The sequence below is a fragment of the Emys orbicularis genome, chromosome 2 (genome assembly GCF_028017835.1).
Source record: "Emys orbicularis isolate rEmyOrb1 chromosome 2, rEmyOrb1.hap1, whole genome shotgun sequence".
NCBI classification, from domain to species: Eukaryota; Metazoa; Chordata; order Testudines; family Emydidae; genus Emys; species Emys orbicularis.
In genome coordinates this window covers 275,901,631-275,920,765 of record NC_088684.1, presented here as the reverse complement: position 1 = coordinate 275,920,765, position 19,135 = coordinate 275,901,631, and the positions used below count along the sequence as shown (strand labels likewise).

The 19,135-nt window shown below is 38.8% G+C and overlaps 1 protein-coding gene across 1 annotated transcript in view; it reads right to left on the bottom strand.

Moving 5' to 3' along the window:
- The window catches only part of LARP4B (La ribonucleoprotein 4B), a 62,589-nt gene that overhangs the window by 22,614 nt on the left and 20,840 nt on the right, over positions 1 to 19,135 (bottom strand). The window contains exons 5-15 of the mRNA XM_065398611.1: positions 16,808 to 16,952; positions 16,391 to 16,552; positions 13,904 to 13,985; positions 12,805 to 12,941; positions 12,281 to 12,384; positions 10,369 to 10,479; positions 9,750 to 9,803; positions 9,458 to 9,667; positions 5,218 to 5,324; positions 4,301 to 4,555; positions 2,802 to 2,851 (exon numbers count right to left, since the gene is read on the bottom strand). Of these exons, the coding sequence (XP_065254683.1) occupies positions 2,802 to 2,851; positions 4,301 to 4,555; positions 5,218 to 5,324; positions 9,458 to 9,667; positions 9,750 to 9,803; positions 10,369 to 10,479; positions 12,281 to 12,384; positions 12,805 to 12,941; positions 13,904 to 13,985; positions 16,391 to 16,552; positions 16,808 to 16,952 (1,417 nt within the window). The remainder of the gene's footprint in view (positions 1 to 2,801; positions 2,852 to 4,300; positions 4,556 to 5,217; positions 5,325 to 9,457; positions 9,668 to 9,749; positions 9,804 to 10,368; positions 10,480 to 12,280; positions 12,385 to 12,804; positions 12,942 to 13,903; positions 13,986 to 16,390; positions 16,553 to 16,807; positions 16,953 to 19,135) is intronic.

The window sequence follows — 19,135 nt, the reverse complement described above, 5'->3', positions numbered from 1 at the left end:
AGGGCAGGAACTGAGACATGCCCATAATGGTTACCTACTCTGACAGGAGAGTTGCTTAAGCAGTAACAGTTTAAGAGTCACCTCTGCAGAGTCACACTTGTGGAACTGGCATCTACTGGCATTGAACTGTGAAGGGTGGGCCCCTCACCCCTCATTTCACCTTCTCTCAGGAGGATTCCAGGTGTATAAAAGAGGAAATGGCCCCATCCGCCCTGTATTTCCTTCCATTATCAGCAGCCTAACTTCTGGACTCAAGTGGATATTCTTACGCCCAACCTAAAGAAACAGCTTTTAACTCCAGAATGCCAGTGTGGAACTTTCACCTTCTACAAAGTTCACAAACCTCGAAGAGGCTGGATAAAAAGGCAAACCACCAAGTTCACTACCTGAGCACTCAGATTCTGGTAAATTTAACACAGTATGACAGCATGATACTGCCACTGTGCTCTATCTAGCATAGAAAGATCTGAAATCAGGTTTGTTTTTTGGTGTGGTGTTCCCTCTGAAATCCATCTCATTTCACCCCGGGCCAACTTTAGATGTACCTTAGAGACTTTTTCTCTTCAAAGATGTTTTTAGAGCTGAAACAAATTACAATCAGAGTTCTGACTCACTTTAATAGGTGTTCCAGTTATACCATTGATACTGCATCTGTACTTGAAATAGATTGCCTGCTATACTTAGCAGATGAAGGCAGCAGCAGAGATTCCAGGACTAAAGCACTGGCAATGCAGCACCCAAGAGTCCAATCCAGTCAGAATCAAGATTTTTGATGCCAAAGCAGTGGGGTCTGAAGAGCAGCTGCCACCTTTTTTTTTTAAATATATTTAAATTGCTTTCTTCTAGAAGCTTGCAGGATTGTCAGTGTGCGGCTGACTGCATATAAGCAGGACAAACATACAGCTACAATGATCCAGCAATGGCTGATAGCAAAGACTACTTCAGAAAAGGTCTGAAGTGTTGCTGCTTTGTTTCTGAGACAGGCCATAGTGTTTGTGAACTAGATGTCTCCAAGCAATAATGGTCTTGGACAGTTTCAAAGTCACGGCACCAGCACACGATTAGAAATCAGACATTTTCAGAGCCATTAAGTGGTGCAGGACTGAATGAGACTTAATAGGTACAAGAGCCACCTCAAATCTGGGCCCAAAAACAGCTTACAAGGTTTCAGTGGTGTCATCCAGACATCTTGGTTACGGAACTCAGCTGAACAGTTTCAGAGCAGAAAAAGGCCCAGGTCTTACTGGGGAGTTGGTGTCAGAAACACCACCTTAGCTAGTAAAGCTGATGCTGGACATCTGATGCCAGAATTGGTCAACTGGGCCTGAAGAGTCACTGCCATGAGCAGGAGTGAATGAGGTGGCTCTCCTGAGGTCGTCCAGACAGTACCTGTGCCTAATGGGTACCATTTCTTCTTTGTTCTGCTAACTAAACAAACCGGTACCAACCTGTCAATCTAAAATGTAAGTAGCAACTGAAAGGACAGAAGAAAAAGAAAGGGAAGCACCAAGGACACCATGTGTAATCCAAGACCATTGCACATTTGGCTGCTAAAAAACAACTGAAGGGCAGCTGGGCCCATTCTCCCTTTTATACCATTTGAATTTCTGGGAGGGGCTTTAACAAACAGACCCTGCTGACTAGAAGATTCCACAGCTCAATGCCACGAGGCACCAATCCCACAAGTGGGACTATGCAGAGGCCACCTCCTTCAGTGAAGATCTGCAGTAATAAGGTCACGAAGAAAAAAAAAAAAAAAAGACATCATAAAGGAAAAAAAAAATGATGGTAAAACTTCATGAAGTCATCTACAAAGAAACTGTTGCAACAGTGGTCAAATGGGGTATGGCAATGAAGTTTTAAATAAGTGAATTGAGGGAGAGGCTGTGGGTATAAAGTTAAATCAAATCTCAGGTCCCACCACAGAGTTACAGATACTGACTGTAAAGTTATTTTTTGGTGTAAGCCCAAGCTTTTCAAACTTCAAGTCTGATGTTTTATTTATGCCTAAAATTAAAGTTGTATTAAGTTACAGATTAACAGCATTTTTTGGTAACTTTCAATACTGTTAGTGCAGGCCACATTCAAATCCTACTCCATGAGTTTTATGTAAATGGCAACTATGCTCATAAACCACCCATCATAAAAGGAGCTCACTAGTGTCTGAAATGAGGTGTTTTGTGTGGTGTTCCCTCTGAAATCCATCTCATTTCACCCCTTGTCAACTTTAGAAGCACCTCAGCAGCTTCTTCTCTACAAAGATGTTTTTAGAGCTGAATCATACTACAATCAGCGTTCTGCCTCATTTTAACAGGTGTTCCAGTTATACCATTGATATTGCATATGAATTAATCACTGTAAGATACCTAATTCTTTAACTCTTAATTCTACTATGGTGCATTAGTGATTTTCAAGTTCCAAATGAGGCATGTCTAAATCTCAAGGAATCCTTGTACTTACTTTGTCAACTCTCCCTGGAAGTTTAAATATACAGGCATTCAGACGAAGTATCATTACAAGTAGTAAGAATGGGGGTAATGTATCATTAAAAAAACTTGGCATTTCAAATTCTCAAACCTTATGCATTAATAATCAGATGCCCCCCCAGATATTTGGTGTTCATTAAGTGGTGTATTCTAATGTGGATTTAGATGTATTTTCCTTAACAAAACAGGCAGTTATCTTTAGTTTACTATTAGAATGCATGTTTTCTTGTGCAACATCTTATTTAAGCCTTGTCAGTTATTCTTCATGGTAATCTTGATATCAAGTTCTTTTTTGTTACCCATATTTCACAACACTCACTGTAAACTTGTCCTCCCTTTTCTTTCGATAGCCATATGAATTTTTCCTAGAAGAGAGAACATACAATTAACATCAGAACTTTGCCTAGATGTGATATAAAAATAAATTTATTTTTGAATTACCTTATTACAGTCACCCTCATTCTAAAGGCTTATTACACAAGTCATTATTTTAGAGACAGTGACTAGTAAGAATTAAGAGGAAACATGATTGAAGAAAAGCTCATACTAGAAGAAAGGCACGAAGTTTACACAAGACAAAACTACTTCCCCCCCCCCCCTTTTTTTTTTTAAATCAAAAAATTCCCCTGTTCAAAGTACAACTCTATCTAAAACTATCAGGAAGTCTCAGGGACACCCAAAACCATCCAATAAACAAGGGCACGTGCCACTTCCCGCAGCTCCCATTGGCTGGGAACAGAACCATGGCCACAGGGAGTTGAGGGGCTCCATGCCGGCAGATGCCCCAGGTAAACAAAATGACAATGTATTAGATATTTAATTCAATGAGTTCATAGAGCAGGGATCGGCAACCTTTGGCATGCGGCTTGCCGGGGCAAGTACCCTGGCGGGCCGGGCGGGTTTGTTTACCTGCCGTGTCCGCAGGTTCGCCCAATCACGGCTCCCACTGGGCGCGGTTCACTGCTCCAGGCCAAGGGATGTGCTGGCTGCCACTTCCCGCCGCCTCCATTGCCCTGGAGTGGCGAACCGCACCCAGCGGGAGCCGCGATTGGCCAAACCTGCGGACGGGGCAGATAAACAAACCGGCCCGGCCCACCAGGGTGCTTACCCTGGCGAGCCGTGTGCCAAAGGTTGCCGATCCCTGCCATAGAGTTTAAAATCATCAAATTTTGGTGTAGACCCATTTATAAGCCAATCCCCTCTCTTTGATGTGTCACTTTTTTACCAAAAATATTTGGCTTATGAACGAGTATATAAGGTAACTATATTATGTGTTAGCTGGGATACAATCCCGCTCACATATTCCTAGGTGAATTATCTACAGTATTAGACTGAGTTCAAAGTGTTAACTATTTCACTCAATCTTGCAGTTACGACTGAACACAGTAAGCAGGACCAACTGAAAGTGCCATTTTTAAACAGTCAAGAAAATCAATGCACTTAAACTGGGCCCCCATAGAATCTCCAGGAAATATTTAAATAAGCCATATAAAACTCTTTTATATAATTTTAGAAAACAGATGATTTTAGCACCAGGCAAAAACGAACACGAAAGAGGCTAGAACTTCAACATTTTACAGCCACAACAGGTTACCTCTGTTATTTAACATTAATGTATTAGTTAATCAACTGAACATGGTCAGAGAAAAAATTCTCAATCAGAGCCTGAATTATATTGAAAAGACATAGCTATAGTTAAATATTGCTCTTTTAATGTTACTCCTGTTTTTGCAAGTGTTTACTCTTGTGTATACAAATAAATACTCAGAAGCAGACCACAGAGGGTATTTATATTAACTGTTAAAAACAGTCACCTTCCTCTTCCTAAGCCAGGGGAAGAGTCAATATTAGTCTGTTCCATTCGTCCAGTTCCTATATCCCTCTTGGTATAACTTGTAGTAGTATTTTGCATCCGTGTCCTGTTTTGCCCCGGCTGCCTTGTCTGTGGACTCCTGACACCATTAATTAAACGATCAGCAGAAAAGTTGAATATTGTAGGACTGTCAAGAAGCCCAGGTCCCCTTTCTGCATTGGGTATGGTGTGCCGTAGATGTGATTTGCTAGGATTCCTACAAATCAGGAATACATTGCATTAAAAAAATGGTTACGTGAACAGCTTAGCACTTTATTGTATATTTATATAATCCTTATAAATTGATCATCCTCTTAAAAAGAGATGGATTTTCATTTGGATACATGTAAAGTATTTTTAGCAAAATTAAACCTTGGAACTTCTATTCTAACTTAGTGCTTGATTAAAACTATTCTAAACTTAAATATATAATGAATAAATCTGCTGATAATTATATTTCAAATAGTGTAATTGCAGCCAAGGACTTCATGAAAGACATTCCAAATAGAATATTCTCAGAGCTGAAGTGGCAAACCAGTCCAGAAAAACAATTTTAGTAATCTGCATTACAGAAAGATCCAAGTTCCCACTGAAAATGTTACAAAGTTAAGAAGCCAAACTCTGATCATGCACATAGCAGACCAGTTCAGAGCTACAAGGCAGCAGTGCAATCAATCACTTTTAATATTGCTGTGTCTTTATGTTGATATCAGTAAGTATCATCTGGCCATATTTAATCTTACAGCAAGTTTAATTTAGTGTGCACTTTGCAAGTTAAAGATTTTTGTTAAGCTATGAAGAATAAAGTAACTTGCAGAACTCCTGGAATACAGATAGTTTAAAAAATGATTATATACATTTTTATTTGGTTGAACTTGCCTGCTTCTGGGAGGATACTGTCTGAGTGAAGTCAATGGAGAAGCAGGGGGCTTGAAGGTTGGTGATGTAAAGCCATTGATAAATCCAGCATTGGGAAATGGCGTTACCTAGAGAATAAAAACATTGTGTGGACATACATTTGTAGATTACATACTATATAGCCAAATTGATTGTTTATCTTCAGAGTGGAAAATTAAATACTTGTTTATACTAAAGGTCTTGAACCTCCACGGGTTTGTCAAAATAGCAACTATGGTATTCTTTAAAGAAAGATAAATTTGGAGGTTAATTCCCTTTATTTCCAAGATCTAGTCCTCTTTGCTTGTTCTGAATGTCTAAAGTTATTTTTAAACCTATATCCCATGTCATTCTATGCAGGACAGTATTCCAAAAAGGATTTTATTTTTTCATTTTAGTTTAAGATTGTGTAACAAGAGAACATTTTTTGGCCAGTGCATGCATGACAAACTCATTCAAGAGGAAGTTTATAAACAGCCATTACGCATGCTCAAAAGATGACAACTGGAGACCACAGTAAAAAATATTTGTAATATTAATCTAATTTTCTCCCTTATGTGGTCTAAGATATGTTTCCTATATTATAAAGCATCAGAACATGCATGGAGCTTTACAGACTAGTAAAACGGTGTCCATGTCCCAAAGAGTTTACAATGTCAAGACGGCAACAACATTCAGCTGGGGTAGGAAGAGGACTACAGCAATAGGCTTACATGGCTATTTAAGTAACTAATTCATGCTTCACGAAGATCAGGAGTTTCCCCCCTTACTGGTTTGGATTCAAAGATAACTCGAGGGAGATTAAAGTGTTAGCCTCATGGAATAAGTGCATTTTGAGAAAGGCGTTTAAGGCAAGGCTGGATGCATGACAGACAGGGTCAGGAAGGGGGTTCCAGGAGTGAAGAGCCACACAGAAGAATCAGATGTGTGGAAGGAGGACATGAAGCCATTCAGCTTTGGAAGAGGAATAGTATTAGGTAGCACAGTAGTAAAAAGGTAATAGAAAACAAAACGGATAATATTATGCCCCAACATCCCAGTTTGGTATTTTTGTACCTTGTTACTCCATCCCACTGCACAATACATTGTAGATTCATGTTACATTTTTTGGTGGTGGTAAGATAAGCTCACTTTCCAATACTCAGTTTCAAGTGTGCCAAATAGGAGGATACAATCACATCTCATGTTTTAGCCGTTTGAAGGTAAAAATAGGTGATTGCTATGTTGATGCACAAATTATTTTGAACAGCGCTGACATCCAGATTTGAAAATTATGGACGGTGTAAAAAACTTTTGTTCAGAGTTCACAGTAACTATTGGAATGGTCAGTTAGCTCGTTAGTACAACTTTTAAGATGTGGGCACAAATCTTCATTGAATACGCAAAAGACAGTAAAACAGGTAAGTTAAATTTATTCAGTATGCCAAGGAAACTACTACTTAATCAGTTAATATATATTGACCTATTTACTACTACAAGCATTCAACAATAGTAATCACATATCAATACTTCAGACATGATCTCTTAAAGTACATTTAGTCAAGTACAGTATTACAAATGTATACAAAACATGTTGACTGTCAAGGCTAGCAACCTTTTGCTTACAGTTTCTCCATATGCTAGATCTCTTCCTCATCTTCTGAGGAGCTTGCTGAGAAAATCTTATCAAAAGTCTGCTACAGGAACCCTCTAATTTTTCATGTTGTACGGCACCACTCTACAGGTGTATTACTGTTGGTCTTGCTCCCAATATGAAAATGAGGACATAATAGAATGCTTATTGAATGGGAGCTACCAAAGTCAAAGTGCGACTCAAATTTTAGACTTCCTTTTTACTATTCCTATCCACCTTCTACTAATGTTCCCTCTATCATTGAGCATACTAATAATCGTTTTAGTTAAAAATTTAAACCCAAATTTAAGGTTACTTCTTACAATGGCACAAGCACCAAGAAAATTGTCTTTCCTGCCTAATTAGTTCAAAATAAAGTTTGTTGCTCAAAAAAACCCAACAACCCACCACTGAATGTGGTAACAGTAAGACCATAGTCTCAATTAATACTTGCATCAGCAAGATGATTTGAGAATTAACTTTCAAAGAGCTATGAAAAGAGTACTACATAAATGCTTAACAGTGCCAAGTCCTTCTCAAAGAATTGGAGGCTACATTATGTCAACCGAAAACTATATATAAACAGAAAAAGCATTGTCTGGAAATGCAAAGAGCATCACAAAACACTGACAATTGAAATTTAACAGTGCAGTTTTCACACCACAACTTACTGTTAGCATAAAATAAAATGCCAGCAAACAGGCCATCATCATCATCAAGGGATTAAAAAAGTGACACTGTTCAATACTTTAGGCTTCAAATTTAGGTAATTAAAGGTTTTACAAAGTCTATTAATACAAGTGAAGATTCAGTGAAAAAGGCTTGCTCTGAAGTTACAGCGTTTGTAATCCAAACACTGCAACATGGCACTAGTTGTAAAGAACCAGAAAGTCAAGTATTTTTTGTTGTCCAAACTGAGTGAAATGCACGAGGTAAATAAATGGTTATTCAGGTTAATTCAAATCAAATCTTTAAGAGATAGTCTTTTAAATGATCAGTACCCTTTCCTCAGAAGGGCCCTTAGTTTGAAAACATTTCATTACGATCGTCGTTTTCCATTCAGGGAATGTCTTTTCCTTCCAATTCTAATGGAACTCTCAACATGCTTTTATTGACTTTGACATAACCAGTGATACTGTTGGACACCAAGAATGTGACCATGCTTAAAAGTGGTACAATTACTGCCGTTACTGAGTCTTCATTTGTCCACATCTCCAAAACAAAAACAAACAAAAAAAAAAACACACACACAAAAAACAACCCACAAACAAACAAGTTTCTAGGTGTTACTTAATCAGGACATGGGTGTCCAGAGATGAACGTGCACTCCATCAAGTCTCCTCCCCATTCTATAGCTCCCTTTAAACACCAACTGCAAAGGGTTCTGGCTGCTTTCCCTGTGTCAAATGTGTTCACCACAACTTTCTAATTATCTTGCCTTTCAATACACAGGGAGTTCGTTCAAGGAGACTTTCATCGTTTGCCAAGATTTCTAAATAGTCTCTTTCTAATTTTGAGCACTGCTACCCTAGTTTATTTTAACCTCAATTAAAGATAGATATGAGGGTGGGAAGATGGTTCCACTTGACAACTCTGGCCCCCACCAATCAATGACACTCCATAGCCAGTGAGTGCACAAAAAGCTGCATGCATGAATACAACTGCCCAAACAAGAAGCACAAGTGGAGAGTGGAGCTTGCTGAAGTAATTCTGATATGGCACTAAGTCACACATTCTTCTTCACCTATGTACAACATGCCTCAGGTGACCCATAACCAGGATTCATCACCAAATTTGGTCTGCTGGTTGGATCATTAGCTTCCCTGACTTGGGCTGGGTACTGCCAGGGAGTGTGACATGAATGCTGATGCAAGAGTAAGTGGGGAGGAGGAAAGACAGTAGAATACATAGAATGTGGGGTCTGTCAAGTAGCTAATGTGACTGCACTAGCAACGTAGACCTAAGGCTGCTGCTAGTTTTGAATATAGAAAATGTAAGTTTTCTTTACATCAGTACTTCCTTAGAGATTATCAACAATTCTTAAACCTAATAATAAAGATGTTAGTTTTGCAACTGTCAGGATATGTCAAATAGGGCACATTAACCTTGCAAGAGAAAAATCTTAAATTTTAAACTGATGTGCTAGATTATCCCCTCTCAACTAGCCCTGTTAGGTGCTTTCCACACATAATATTGAAGTGGATTTATAAATATACTCATACACATATGCTATGAAGATTACTTTTAAAAAAGTATTTAATACTATTACTCAAAGGAGGATTCTTAGGTGTCTAACCTTTAGAACAAAAAACCATATTTGAATTTAAAGCATGAGGAAAGTAGCTTCTGAAGCCTCCTTTTTTTTTTTTTTTTTTTAAAAGAAAGAAAGAAACCAGATGCCTCTTTCAAAGAGAGGCTCTCATACTCCAAAATATGGACTGCCAATGTCCACTTTCAAGAAAAACCCACACCACATACAATCAGAAGAGTGGGACTTAGATTGTGACCTCCCACATGCAGTCCTTCAAACTGAATGCTAAACACTCTTCCTGAAACAATTAAACATGCAGCAGCTGTAGACAAATGCTTCTCATACTCCTAAACACTTACCAATGTTGGATCAAGATAGCTGTGCGTAGTAGACCAGGTCTGTGGGGCAATTAAGCTGTACAGAGGAAACTGCTGTTGGGGACTGTATACTGGAGGTAAATAAAAGGATGCTGTATAACGCTGTTGTGTGTAGAGGTTCATGTCCAGAGGTCTATATCCATTCTTTGGCAAAAATGTATTTATAGCTATTGCCTTTGCTTTTATCCTTGCCTGCAAGATAGAGTTAGATTACTTAAGTACACCAACCTATTTTGTTAATAGTAAATAAAATAGTACAAACAGCTTTATTTACCTTAATTGGCTTTCCTTGGAAAGTTTTCACTTCTTCTCTAAGGTATCTGTAAGCCTTATAAAATTGACATTTGTAAAAAAAAGTTGTCAAATATCCATTATGAATATTAATTTAACACAACAACTAGTATTAAAGGAGTTTTGATAAACGAAGAACCATTGCTATATTTGAAGTATCACCAGTACTAAATGGAGGTAAGTAATTGCATAAACAGTCAATGCAAGTTAGAACACTTCAGTCATTGAAGTTAAATTTGATATAGAATTACACAGCTTTTTAAAAAAGGCATTTAGAAAGTCTAAATCAATATTTTATTTCTTAAGATAGGGTGATGCTTCAAGATTATTATGCTACAGAATATCACCATTTGTAGTAAAGTTAAAGTATTTCACAGGAAACCAGAACATATGCACACAGGATAAAGTTCTTACTGGTTATGTTTACCTAACATCAGACTTCTGATATTACTAACTGGAGGTTTAGCAGTATTTGTTTGACTAGAAATATTCACAAAAAATTTATATACGTATGGATTTTTGCCCACCCGGATTTGCTATTGCCCTGAAGCATCCTAAAGACTGTGTAACTATTTTACATCTGAGAAAAAAAAAGTTGTTACCTGCTGTGCATCAGCTTCTGACTCAAATGTAATGAACCAATTGTCATTGTAGGCAAACTCACAGTTGATAAATTTAGGCAAATTATCTCCCTTGAAGAGTGCTTCAACCTCCTAAGAAAAGGTTGGGGGGGAGGGGAGGAATGGATGGAAAAAAAAGAAAGGTGAAGTGTAGAACTTTGAATGTGAACTACTGGTAAGAAATAAGAATAAAAATGCTTTTCAGCTTGCTAGACTAAGAACTGAGAGAGATTAAAATACCCGCAGTAATGCTTAATCTTAAAGTTTACTTTTAATACAAAGGAATATGAAATGTTGCATTACAAAGGCCATACTGGAATTTTTCTTCTAAGTACCATTTAAAAACAGGAGCACAAAGCTATTTAGAGGGCTTTCATTTGAGAATAAATGCAGGATTTCTGTTCTCAAAATAGCGGATTTTGGCAGCACAGAAGCAAAAATACTTTTCAATGTCAATTTATAAATTGTATTGCCTAAAGTACAGAATATTCCATTCTCTTTTATTCATAGAACCAAAAGCCAAGTAATATCCAGCACCATGATGCGACTCTGAAGACCTGACAGCAGCTTTGAACATTTTGGTCAGACTTTGTACAATTTTCCATTATGCTTGAAAATGTATGCAATTAACATCTACTGTAGTTTCTACAGTGTTTAGCTACACTATGCACTTGGCTTCTGACAGGTCTTGGCCATTTTTAAAGCCAGTGGTTCACACAGCTATTTTGCAAGTGTTCAAGGCAGATCAGCTACACAGTTCCAGCATCAATACATCTTATGATAATCTGCAAATGGGTGACAGGGGGAAAACATCCATGTAAGAACTTTGTACGCACATGAAATGTCTCTCTTCGCTAACTACTTTGAAAGTTAAAATAGCTGGCCTATTGAAAGGAAGACTTGCCATATCTTCTGTTTATTTTAAAGTCCATTGTTATTTCCTATTACTTTTTCCTTCAGTAATATAATACATTTCATTCCTTTCAACATGAATTTTTCTTGTACATTTTCATTCCTATGCTTTCCCATCCTGTGTTAAGTCTCTCTGCCTCCTTCTTGCTCCCCAAAATGTAGTAGTTAAGGATCCCTCTGCTGCTCCATCTTCTTTCTACTGCCCAATCTGCTTCAAAGATATGCACTGAATTCCTTCATTATTCAGGCATAGGGAAACACTTCCCCCCTTGTTCCCCCTCCCTCCAATGTTCTTCAAGTTCCATAATTAGTGATCCACTGGACCACTAACACCCCTTCCAACAAACTAGTGTATATTAAGCTGATTGCCTCAGTGCTACAGAAAAGCTTCTGATGCTTGAAGTCACTCACAAGGACGGGCTTCCAGCTTCACCAGTGACTTTTTCTGTTAGAAGTTTTTCCTTTTCACAATTTCATCCATTTACTAGTTTTGCCCCAGAGCAAAGAGGCTGGAACATATTGTAAAGAAGGCAAACAGAGAGTATTTTAAGGGAGGGAGATTCTAAGCTGAGGAAGGCCATAGAGAAGTACCTCTGCTGATCTATTGTGGAGGCATGGTCACCTGCCTAACCTGAATAGGTCCCTAGTGTAAGGGACCTACATGGTTCTATAGAGGGAGACCAGCATTTAAACCTATTTATAAGAATTTCTGTATGGTCTCAATAGCAGTTTGAGTGCTTTAGCCCTTTACAAAAGTTCATGTGAAACACATGTCTTACTGTAATGTTCTTGAAACCATGCATTTCTACAGAGAAATACCACAGATCATTCTAATGGACTTTATAAACCAAAGTTTAGCAATCTCATTAGAAATGTTAAAAAGTAGGTTAAATCCCATATTCTTATTATCAACTGGAGAATGCTAATTCTTGAGTCAAGAGGGTGAAGCATTATTTGTTGTATGGAACTACAATATCCTTACTTCAATGGGTGTAGATTCAGGTACTTCACGTAAAATCACAATGCAACGATTCTGATTTGGCCTGACTTTCTCTCCCTTCTCATCCACTTGGACTAAAGGCAATGCTAAGAGGAAAGGAAAAAAAAATCTGGTTTTAGAAAACAGTAAGTGAAGCAGTTTTACATTCTGAAAGTGCTCGTCACTTAAGGTCTGCCTGCACTGTTTACATAAACCTGTTTTTAAACATAATTTTGATCCTGTTTGTGTAAAGGGTCATAGTGTAAAATGTGGTTACTTTCCAAACATCTTAAACATGCTCATTGTCACAGTATAGACAGACCCTTAATCTAATTAAAACTACACTAGCAACCATGAAATTCTGTTTAAGGCACTGAAATATGAATGTGCTAGCATTAACGAATGTTCAGCGTTTCATCTAATGTTCAATAGTTTTAAATGGCCTTATTTAAGTTGCAAATATTTAGTATGTCCTAAAGCATTTAGTATGAACTACAAAATACTGTCAAAATACACCATTTACTTACATCTCAGCACTTCCACAATCAAATCCATATCAGTACTGAGTTTCTTGACATGATCAAGGTTTGCTACTGTCATTATTGGCACATACTGATCACTGTCCATCTGTGATATAAGGTACATGTCACTGGCAAGATTCTCTCTGTTGGAAGGAAAAATAAGTGGTTAATCCCGGTTTCCCATTAAATTCATCATGTCGCAAAAAGGATTATTTGCAAAGACAAAAAACTCCCACAGTGGAATGTTATAGCCATCTCCATAAAGTAGGAAGTACCAGATTCTTACAGCATCCTTTATCTTGAGAGAATATTTTCACTCATTTTCCCATCAGAACCACTCAGCACCATTATTTTGCTGTTCCACTTCAAACAAATTGTTAGAATTACCACCGGCCATTAGCCATTTCACTGCTACAAATTGTGCTGGCATACTTGGAAGAGGCAAGTGATCCATCTTCCTGAATATGGAAGGTCCTGAAAATTCCACTATTTCAATGGACGGTCAATTGTAAGTGGATGTTAACTTTAAGTGGTAACACAGGAATTCAAGGGTTAACATCTTGTATTAGTTTTGTAACCATGTAGGATGAAAGGACTTATTTACTTCATCTCAAATACAGATGCATAGGCAGAATGCACAAGCATATCAAAGCCCTCTGGTACAGAAACAAACCACCTTATGAATTGTATTTGATTTATTTCATAGTAGTTTCACTATCCTCTTCACTACCTTTTTTGTGAATTTAGGTTAAATAGTACAAAGATATGATGAATAAAACTGGGTTATGAATTTCAGAACAGTAGATTCATGAATTTTAGAGGCCAGAAGCAACTACTGTTGACCTACATAAAACACAGGCCGCAGCACCTGATCCAGTAATTTCTGCACTGAATCCATTGTTTCCCTTTGAGCTACAGAATGTATCAGTAGCATTACATGCTGGACTTTTTCTATGGATCATTTCCTCTAATATTGCTATTCCTTTCCACTAAGTTTTTACTTTTGGAAGACAGAGATCCCATCACGTCTTGGGGACAGAAAGTAATATATAACAGGATCCTAACTATCCTACGATGTCCCATATTTACGTATTATTATACATACCTAGATAAGCAGAACTCCAGTGTTTTTTTAAGCACTTCTCGTAGGTCTTCCTGACCTTCTGGCTGCAATTGGTCATTTCCTCCTAAGTATGGAAGATGTACAGTTGTATGATTAAATCGAATAGAAACAGTGAAATCTAAAAGTGAATTCTGCCAGAAAGTACTAAAAATAACTTCTTCAAAATGTCATACCCAGGGTCAGCTGTAACCTACACTTTCAACATTAATAAGACTCGAACGCTAAATACTTAAAAAAAAAAAGAAAGACTACCAATCAGAAAAGTCAGGAATAAATAATCCCTACATCAGGAATATAAAAGATTAATAAGGCAATGTGTCTGGATGTCATCTAAGTCTCTCATTGTGCGCACAAGCAGTTGGAAGAGCTTTAGAGAAGAGCTGGAAGTATATGGTAAGGTATCATGTTTCAGAGTGGTAACCGTGTTAGTCTGTATCAGCAAAAACAACGAGGAGTCCTTGTGGCACCTTCGAGACTAACATTTATTTGGGCATGAGCTTTCGCTAGATGAAGTGGGTTCTAGCCCACGAAATCTTATGCCCAAATAAATTTGTTAGTCTAAGGTGCCACAAGGACTCCTCGTTTTTTTTTTTTGATGGTAAGGTATGTAAATACTGGAGTTGGATTTGGTTTTATGTTTTCCCCTCTATCACACTTACACAACTGAAAAGAAACTTAAGTAAATTCAAGGTTGAGTAACCCCTTGCAAATAGGAAGAAAGCAGTGCGGTGAAGTACCAGCAGTTCTCAAACTGTGGGTTGGGACCCCAAGGTGGGTCACGACACTGTTTCAATGGGATTGCCAGCGAGGGCGTTAGACTTGCTGGGGCCCAGGCCCAAAGCCAAAGCCCAAGCCCCACCACCCCCGGGCGGGGGGCCTGTAACCCGAACCCAGCCGCCCAGAGCTGAAGCCCAAGCCCCACGGTGAAGCCAAAGCCTGAGGGCTTCAGCCCTGGGCGGTGGGGCTCAAGTTACAGGTCCCCTGCCCGGGGTGAAGCTCTTGGGCTTCGGCTTTTCCCCTCCCTCCCACACGGGGTTACAGCCACATCTGATCAGCCAATATATTTTCCCCCTTGTTGTAAAATGTTACGTTTGTGTCTCCTAGACCAGGAATGTCAAACTCTGTCAAGAAGATCAAATTCCATTTCTAATTATCGCCCTTTGGCTAGTGTACAAGTTTAGGACTACATACAACAATCACTCTAGAGTGAAGACTCCCAATGAGGTCAATGGCAGGTATGTATAAAGACCAAACATGCTATAAATTAAATGTTCAGTTACTATTTACTGCCTGTTTAGTAATCTCTTCTATTCAGCGGAAAAATATGCTCATCTCTAGAACCCACCACCATTATTACAGTCTTGTTTTTCTTCCTTCACCTTTACCCATTTCTCTTCACTTTCCTTCCCCCCATCCCTGAAGCTGTTAGTTGTTATGCCACTAAACAGTCAGAACTGGACTCTATTCCTGACACTATGCTATATAATCATTATAATATATACTTTAAAAAAAAAAGAGCTAGTTAACAGTAAGTATAGCAAGACCCTGCTGCAGTAGTCTGAAAACTTTACTAAAACAGACCACTACAAAGTTTGTTAATTTACAGCTTCATTAAGAAGCTTGTAACAAGGGGGACTCAGAAGAATGTGTGTGAAACAGTTTCATAAGACAAACAAAAGAGAGGATAAGCAACACATTAGGATAAGTGAAAAATTCATATTTTTAAATAAAGTCTTTATACCAACTAATATTGTCTTTTGCTTCACACAAGTATTAGACACTTATTAGCTCACCTACCTACACTTATTGTAGATATTTAACACCCACAAAATGCAGTATTGTACAAGAACCGACTATGTTTATATTAGCATGTTAATTTTTAAGGGAAAACTACTGTACTTGGACAGAATTTAGATTTTGAAAACATTCTGTAAGATGTTTAGTTTGACGAGCAAGAGTGATTATTTCCTGTGATGTTTGTATATAGTACAGTAGAATCTCCGATTTATGAACACCAGAGTTATGAACTGACCACACACACCCCTCCCCTCATTTGGAACCAGAAGTATGCAATCAGGCAGCAGTGGAGACAAAAAAGCAACTATAGTACAGTACTGTGTTAAACGTGAACTACTAAACAAATAAAGGGAAAGTTAAAAAAAAGGATGACGAGGCAATTGTTTCTGTGCTTGTTTTATTTAAATTAAGATGGTTAAAAGCAGCATTCTTCTTCTTCTTCTGTATAGTGAAGTTTCAAAGCTGTATTAAGTCAATGTTCAGATGTAAACTTTTGAAAGAACTACCATAATGTTTTGTTCAGAGTTACAAACATTTCAGAGTTACGAACAACCTCCATTCCCGAGGTATTTGCAACTCTGAGGTTCTACTGTATATGTTCATTATTCAGTTACAAGATAAAGAGTTTACAATTAATTTCTATCGAAGCATAAAGAAAGTTACTTTTCTTACCTGTCTGGGTGGTTTCATGTATCGATTCATACTCTGAATTATCTAGAGCCAAAGGGTTCATATCTCTTTGGTCCGACCCTGGAACTGTTAGCGTTGGCTCTTGCAGTTCTGTTAACACTGCATTTTGCTGCTTTTTGTCACCATCACCATTGGCATCCAGTCCTGTAGCAAGGATTACAAGAAAATGTCTGAAGTGGATTTTTCATTAAGGAGGTCTAAACTTTCATTTGCAATAACTGATTTATATAAATGAACCTCAGTAAAGAATTGTATTCTGGAAGAAATCTGAGAATACCCTTGTTTTCTTAATCATTTTCATGTTTATGTCTTACATTAGAAAATTTGTGACATTACTCGGAAGTTCTGGACTGGGCTTACTTCAGCCAGAACGGAAGCTTTTTAAACTATTATTCATACCTTCTTTGCAGGAATCTGGAGGATGGTCAGGTATTTCTTCCCAGGTTTTGTTCACGCTACCATCAGTGGCACCACTAGCTTCCAAATGTAACATATGATTCCCCCATACCTTTGCATTAGGATTTAACTCAGAAACCTTGGTTGACTCCTACAAAAGAAATTTTGGATTATGTACTTTGTAGATGAGTCACATTTATATATGTGACATAAAAGGAACCGGACATATAATGCTAGAGGGCATCCCAAGTTTCTTCACCACATGATTGCATTGAGGAAAAACGAGAAACAGTAATAGAACTACTGGTGCAAGGATGACACCATTATGTAGAACTTAACATTTCTGCAGGCTACAAAGACTAACGTTTGTAGCTTCCATGGATCTGTCACCTGTAAGTTTGTTAGTAAGCAATGGAAAAGATGTATTAACAAATATTTGTTACATCTCTACTTCAATAGATTTGTTCCCTGCCTGTTCCTGTGAAAGAGAACAGAGGAGAAAAATAGCACCATATGAAGTACGTATGACAAAACTTGGGTAATACCATTTGGCAAGAAGGCGGCCAAAAAGTTGGTAGTAAAACATGATAATTCGGCATGTTCCTTTAGCACCACCTATACAAGCAAACTGAATTGCTGCTGCTGACAGCGTATGCCCCCTCCCTTAACCAGCATTGGAAACAATTAGTATAAATAGGATAGGACAACACTGTTTCCAAAATCATTATAGAAATCACTAAAACGGCAATAGTGCTGAAGACAATTTTGTTCCATTTACACTCCCAATTCATCCATTTTTACAACCAGAAGGTCAATACTAGTTTAAAAGGGTGATGAATGTGTGTGGCAGGTAATACTTTTAAATGCTGCTGAATTCAGGCATGCTGTGTTATTTATTGTCCAGCTTTTCCAAAAAACAAATGTTATGGCACTATACTGCTGAATGATCACAGAGCCAGCTAATGTCAGCACATTACACTTCAATGTAGACAGGGCACCCCAAGCATTTTCCATTATGGCACATCTTATTTCATCATCTTTCAAGCACAAAAACGTTAAGAATTTTCCATTTTCTGAAGACTACTCACATTTTTCCAATTGGTTTACTTGCTATTTGACACCAACTACTAGACTTAAGTTCACAAAATTCAGTTTAACAGTTTCAAATTTTAGTTGATTAACAAAGTATTATAGATGGTATACAGTGAACAGTTTATATTCTGAGCTGCCTGCAACCCAAACATGGCAGCATTGTGCTAGTACACCCTTCCCCCCAAAGGGTAAACAGATCTGAAGAAATTAAACCACTGTTTTCCTCTGGCTTGCAACATTTAAAAAGGCAAAGAAAGTGGTAGAGTAAGTATTTTTAGTTAACCTAAAACAGATTTGCAAAATCCCACTTGCCTGCTTGCACAGGAAGCTTTCCCAAGTGATTATGATCAATGCCATCAGCTTCCGTTTTTAAAACAAAGTAAATTCCCAGCCCTTATGATTGCAAAGGGCCTTAAAAACGTGAATCAGGTGCCGGTGCTGAAATTGCTGGGCAAGGTCAGAGCAGCTGCTACTGATACACGGGGCCTGTAGGTGGAACTCCATTTGCTTTGCTAGCGAACCAAGGCAGAGTTGGAGAAGCAGCTGCAAGTCAAGTTTGTTCTTTTCTCTCCCCTAGTTGGCCAAGACCTAACGCAGAGCATTCCTATTTAGCTCCACTGCAGCCTCTTCCTTCCCCCCTCACTTCCACGATGCCCTCCTCAAAGGTGAGCAGAAGATACCCAAGTTCCTAATCCCTTTCCAGGAAGGAACTAAAGATTTCAGGAGCTCCACATGCCTCCTCCCTAAATAAAGGAGGGGGCAAAGCAGAACCCCCATGCCTCAGGAACAGCAGAAGTGGAGCAGCAAGGAAAGGGAGAGGCATTTGCCATCAGGGAGGACTTGAGGCCTACCCAGGTTGGGTGTGGTCAGCGGCAACTCCAGGCACCAGCGCTCCAAGCGCGTGCCTGGGGTGGCAAGCCGCAGGGGGCGCCCTGTCGGTCCCTGTGAGGGCGGCAGTCAGGCAGCCTTCGGCGGCTTGCCTGTGGGAGGTCCGCCGGTCCCACGGATTCAGCGGCGGGTATGCCGAATCCACAGGACCGGCGGACCTCCCGCAGGCATGCCGCCCAATGCAGCCTGCCTGCCGTGCTTGGGGCGGAAAAAAGCTAGAGCCGCCCCTGGGTGTGATGTTGCTGCCACTGCCACCAAGGAACTCATTATAATTTAACAGATTTGGTAGGAGAGGAAGGTGATGAATTTTAGGGTTGGGTTTGGTGGAAGAGAAAAGTGATTAAATGAGGG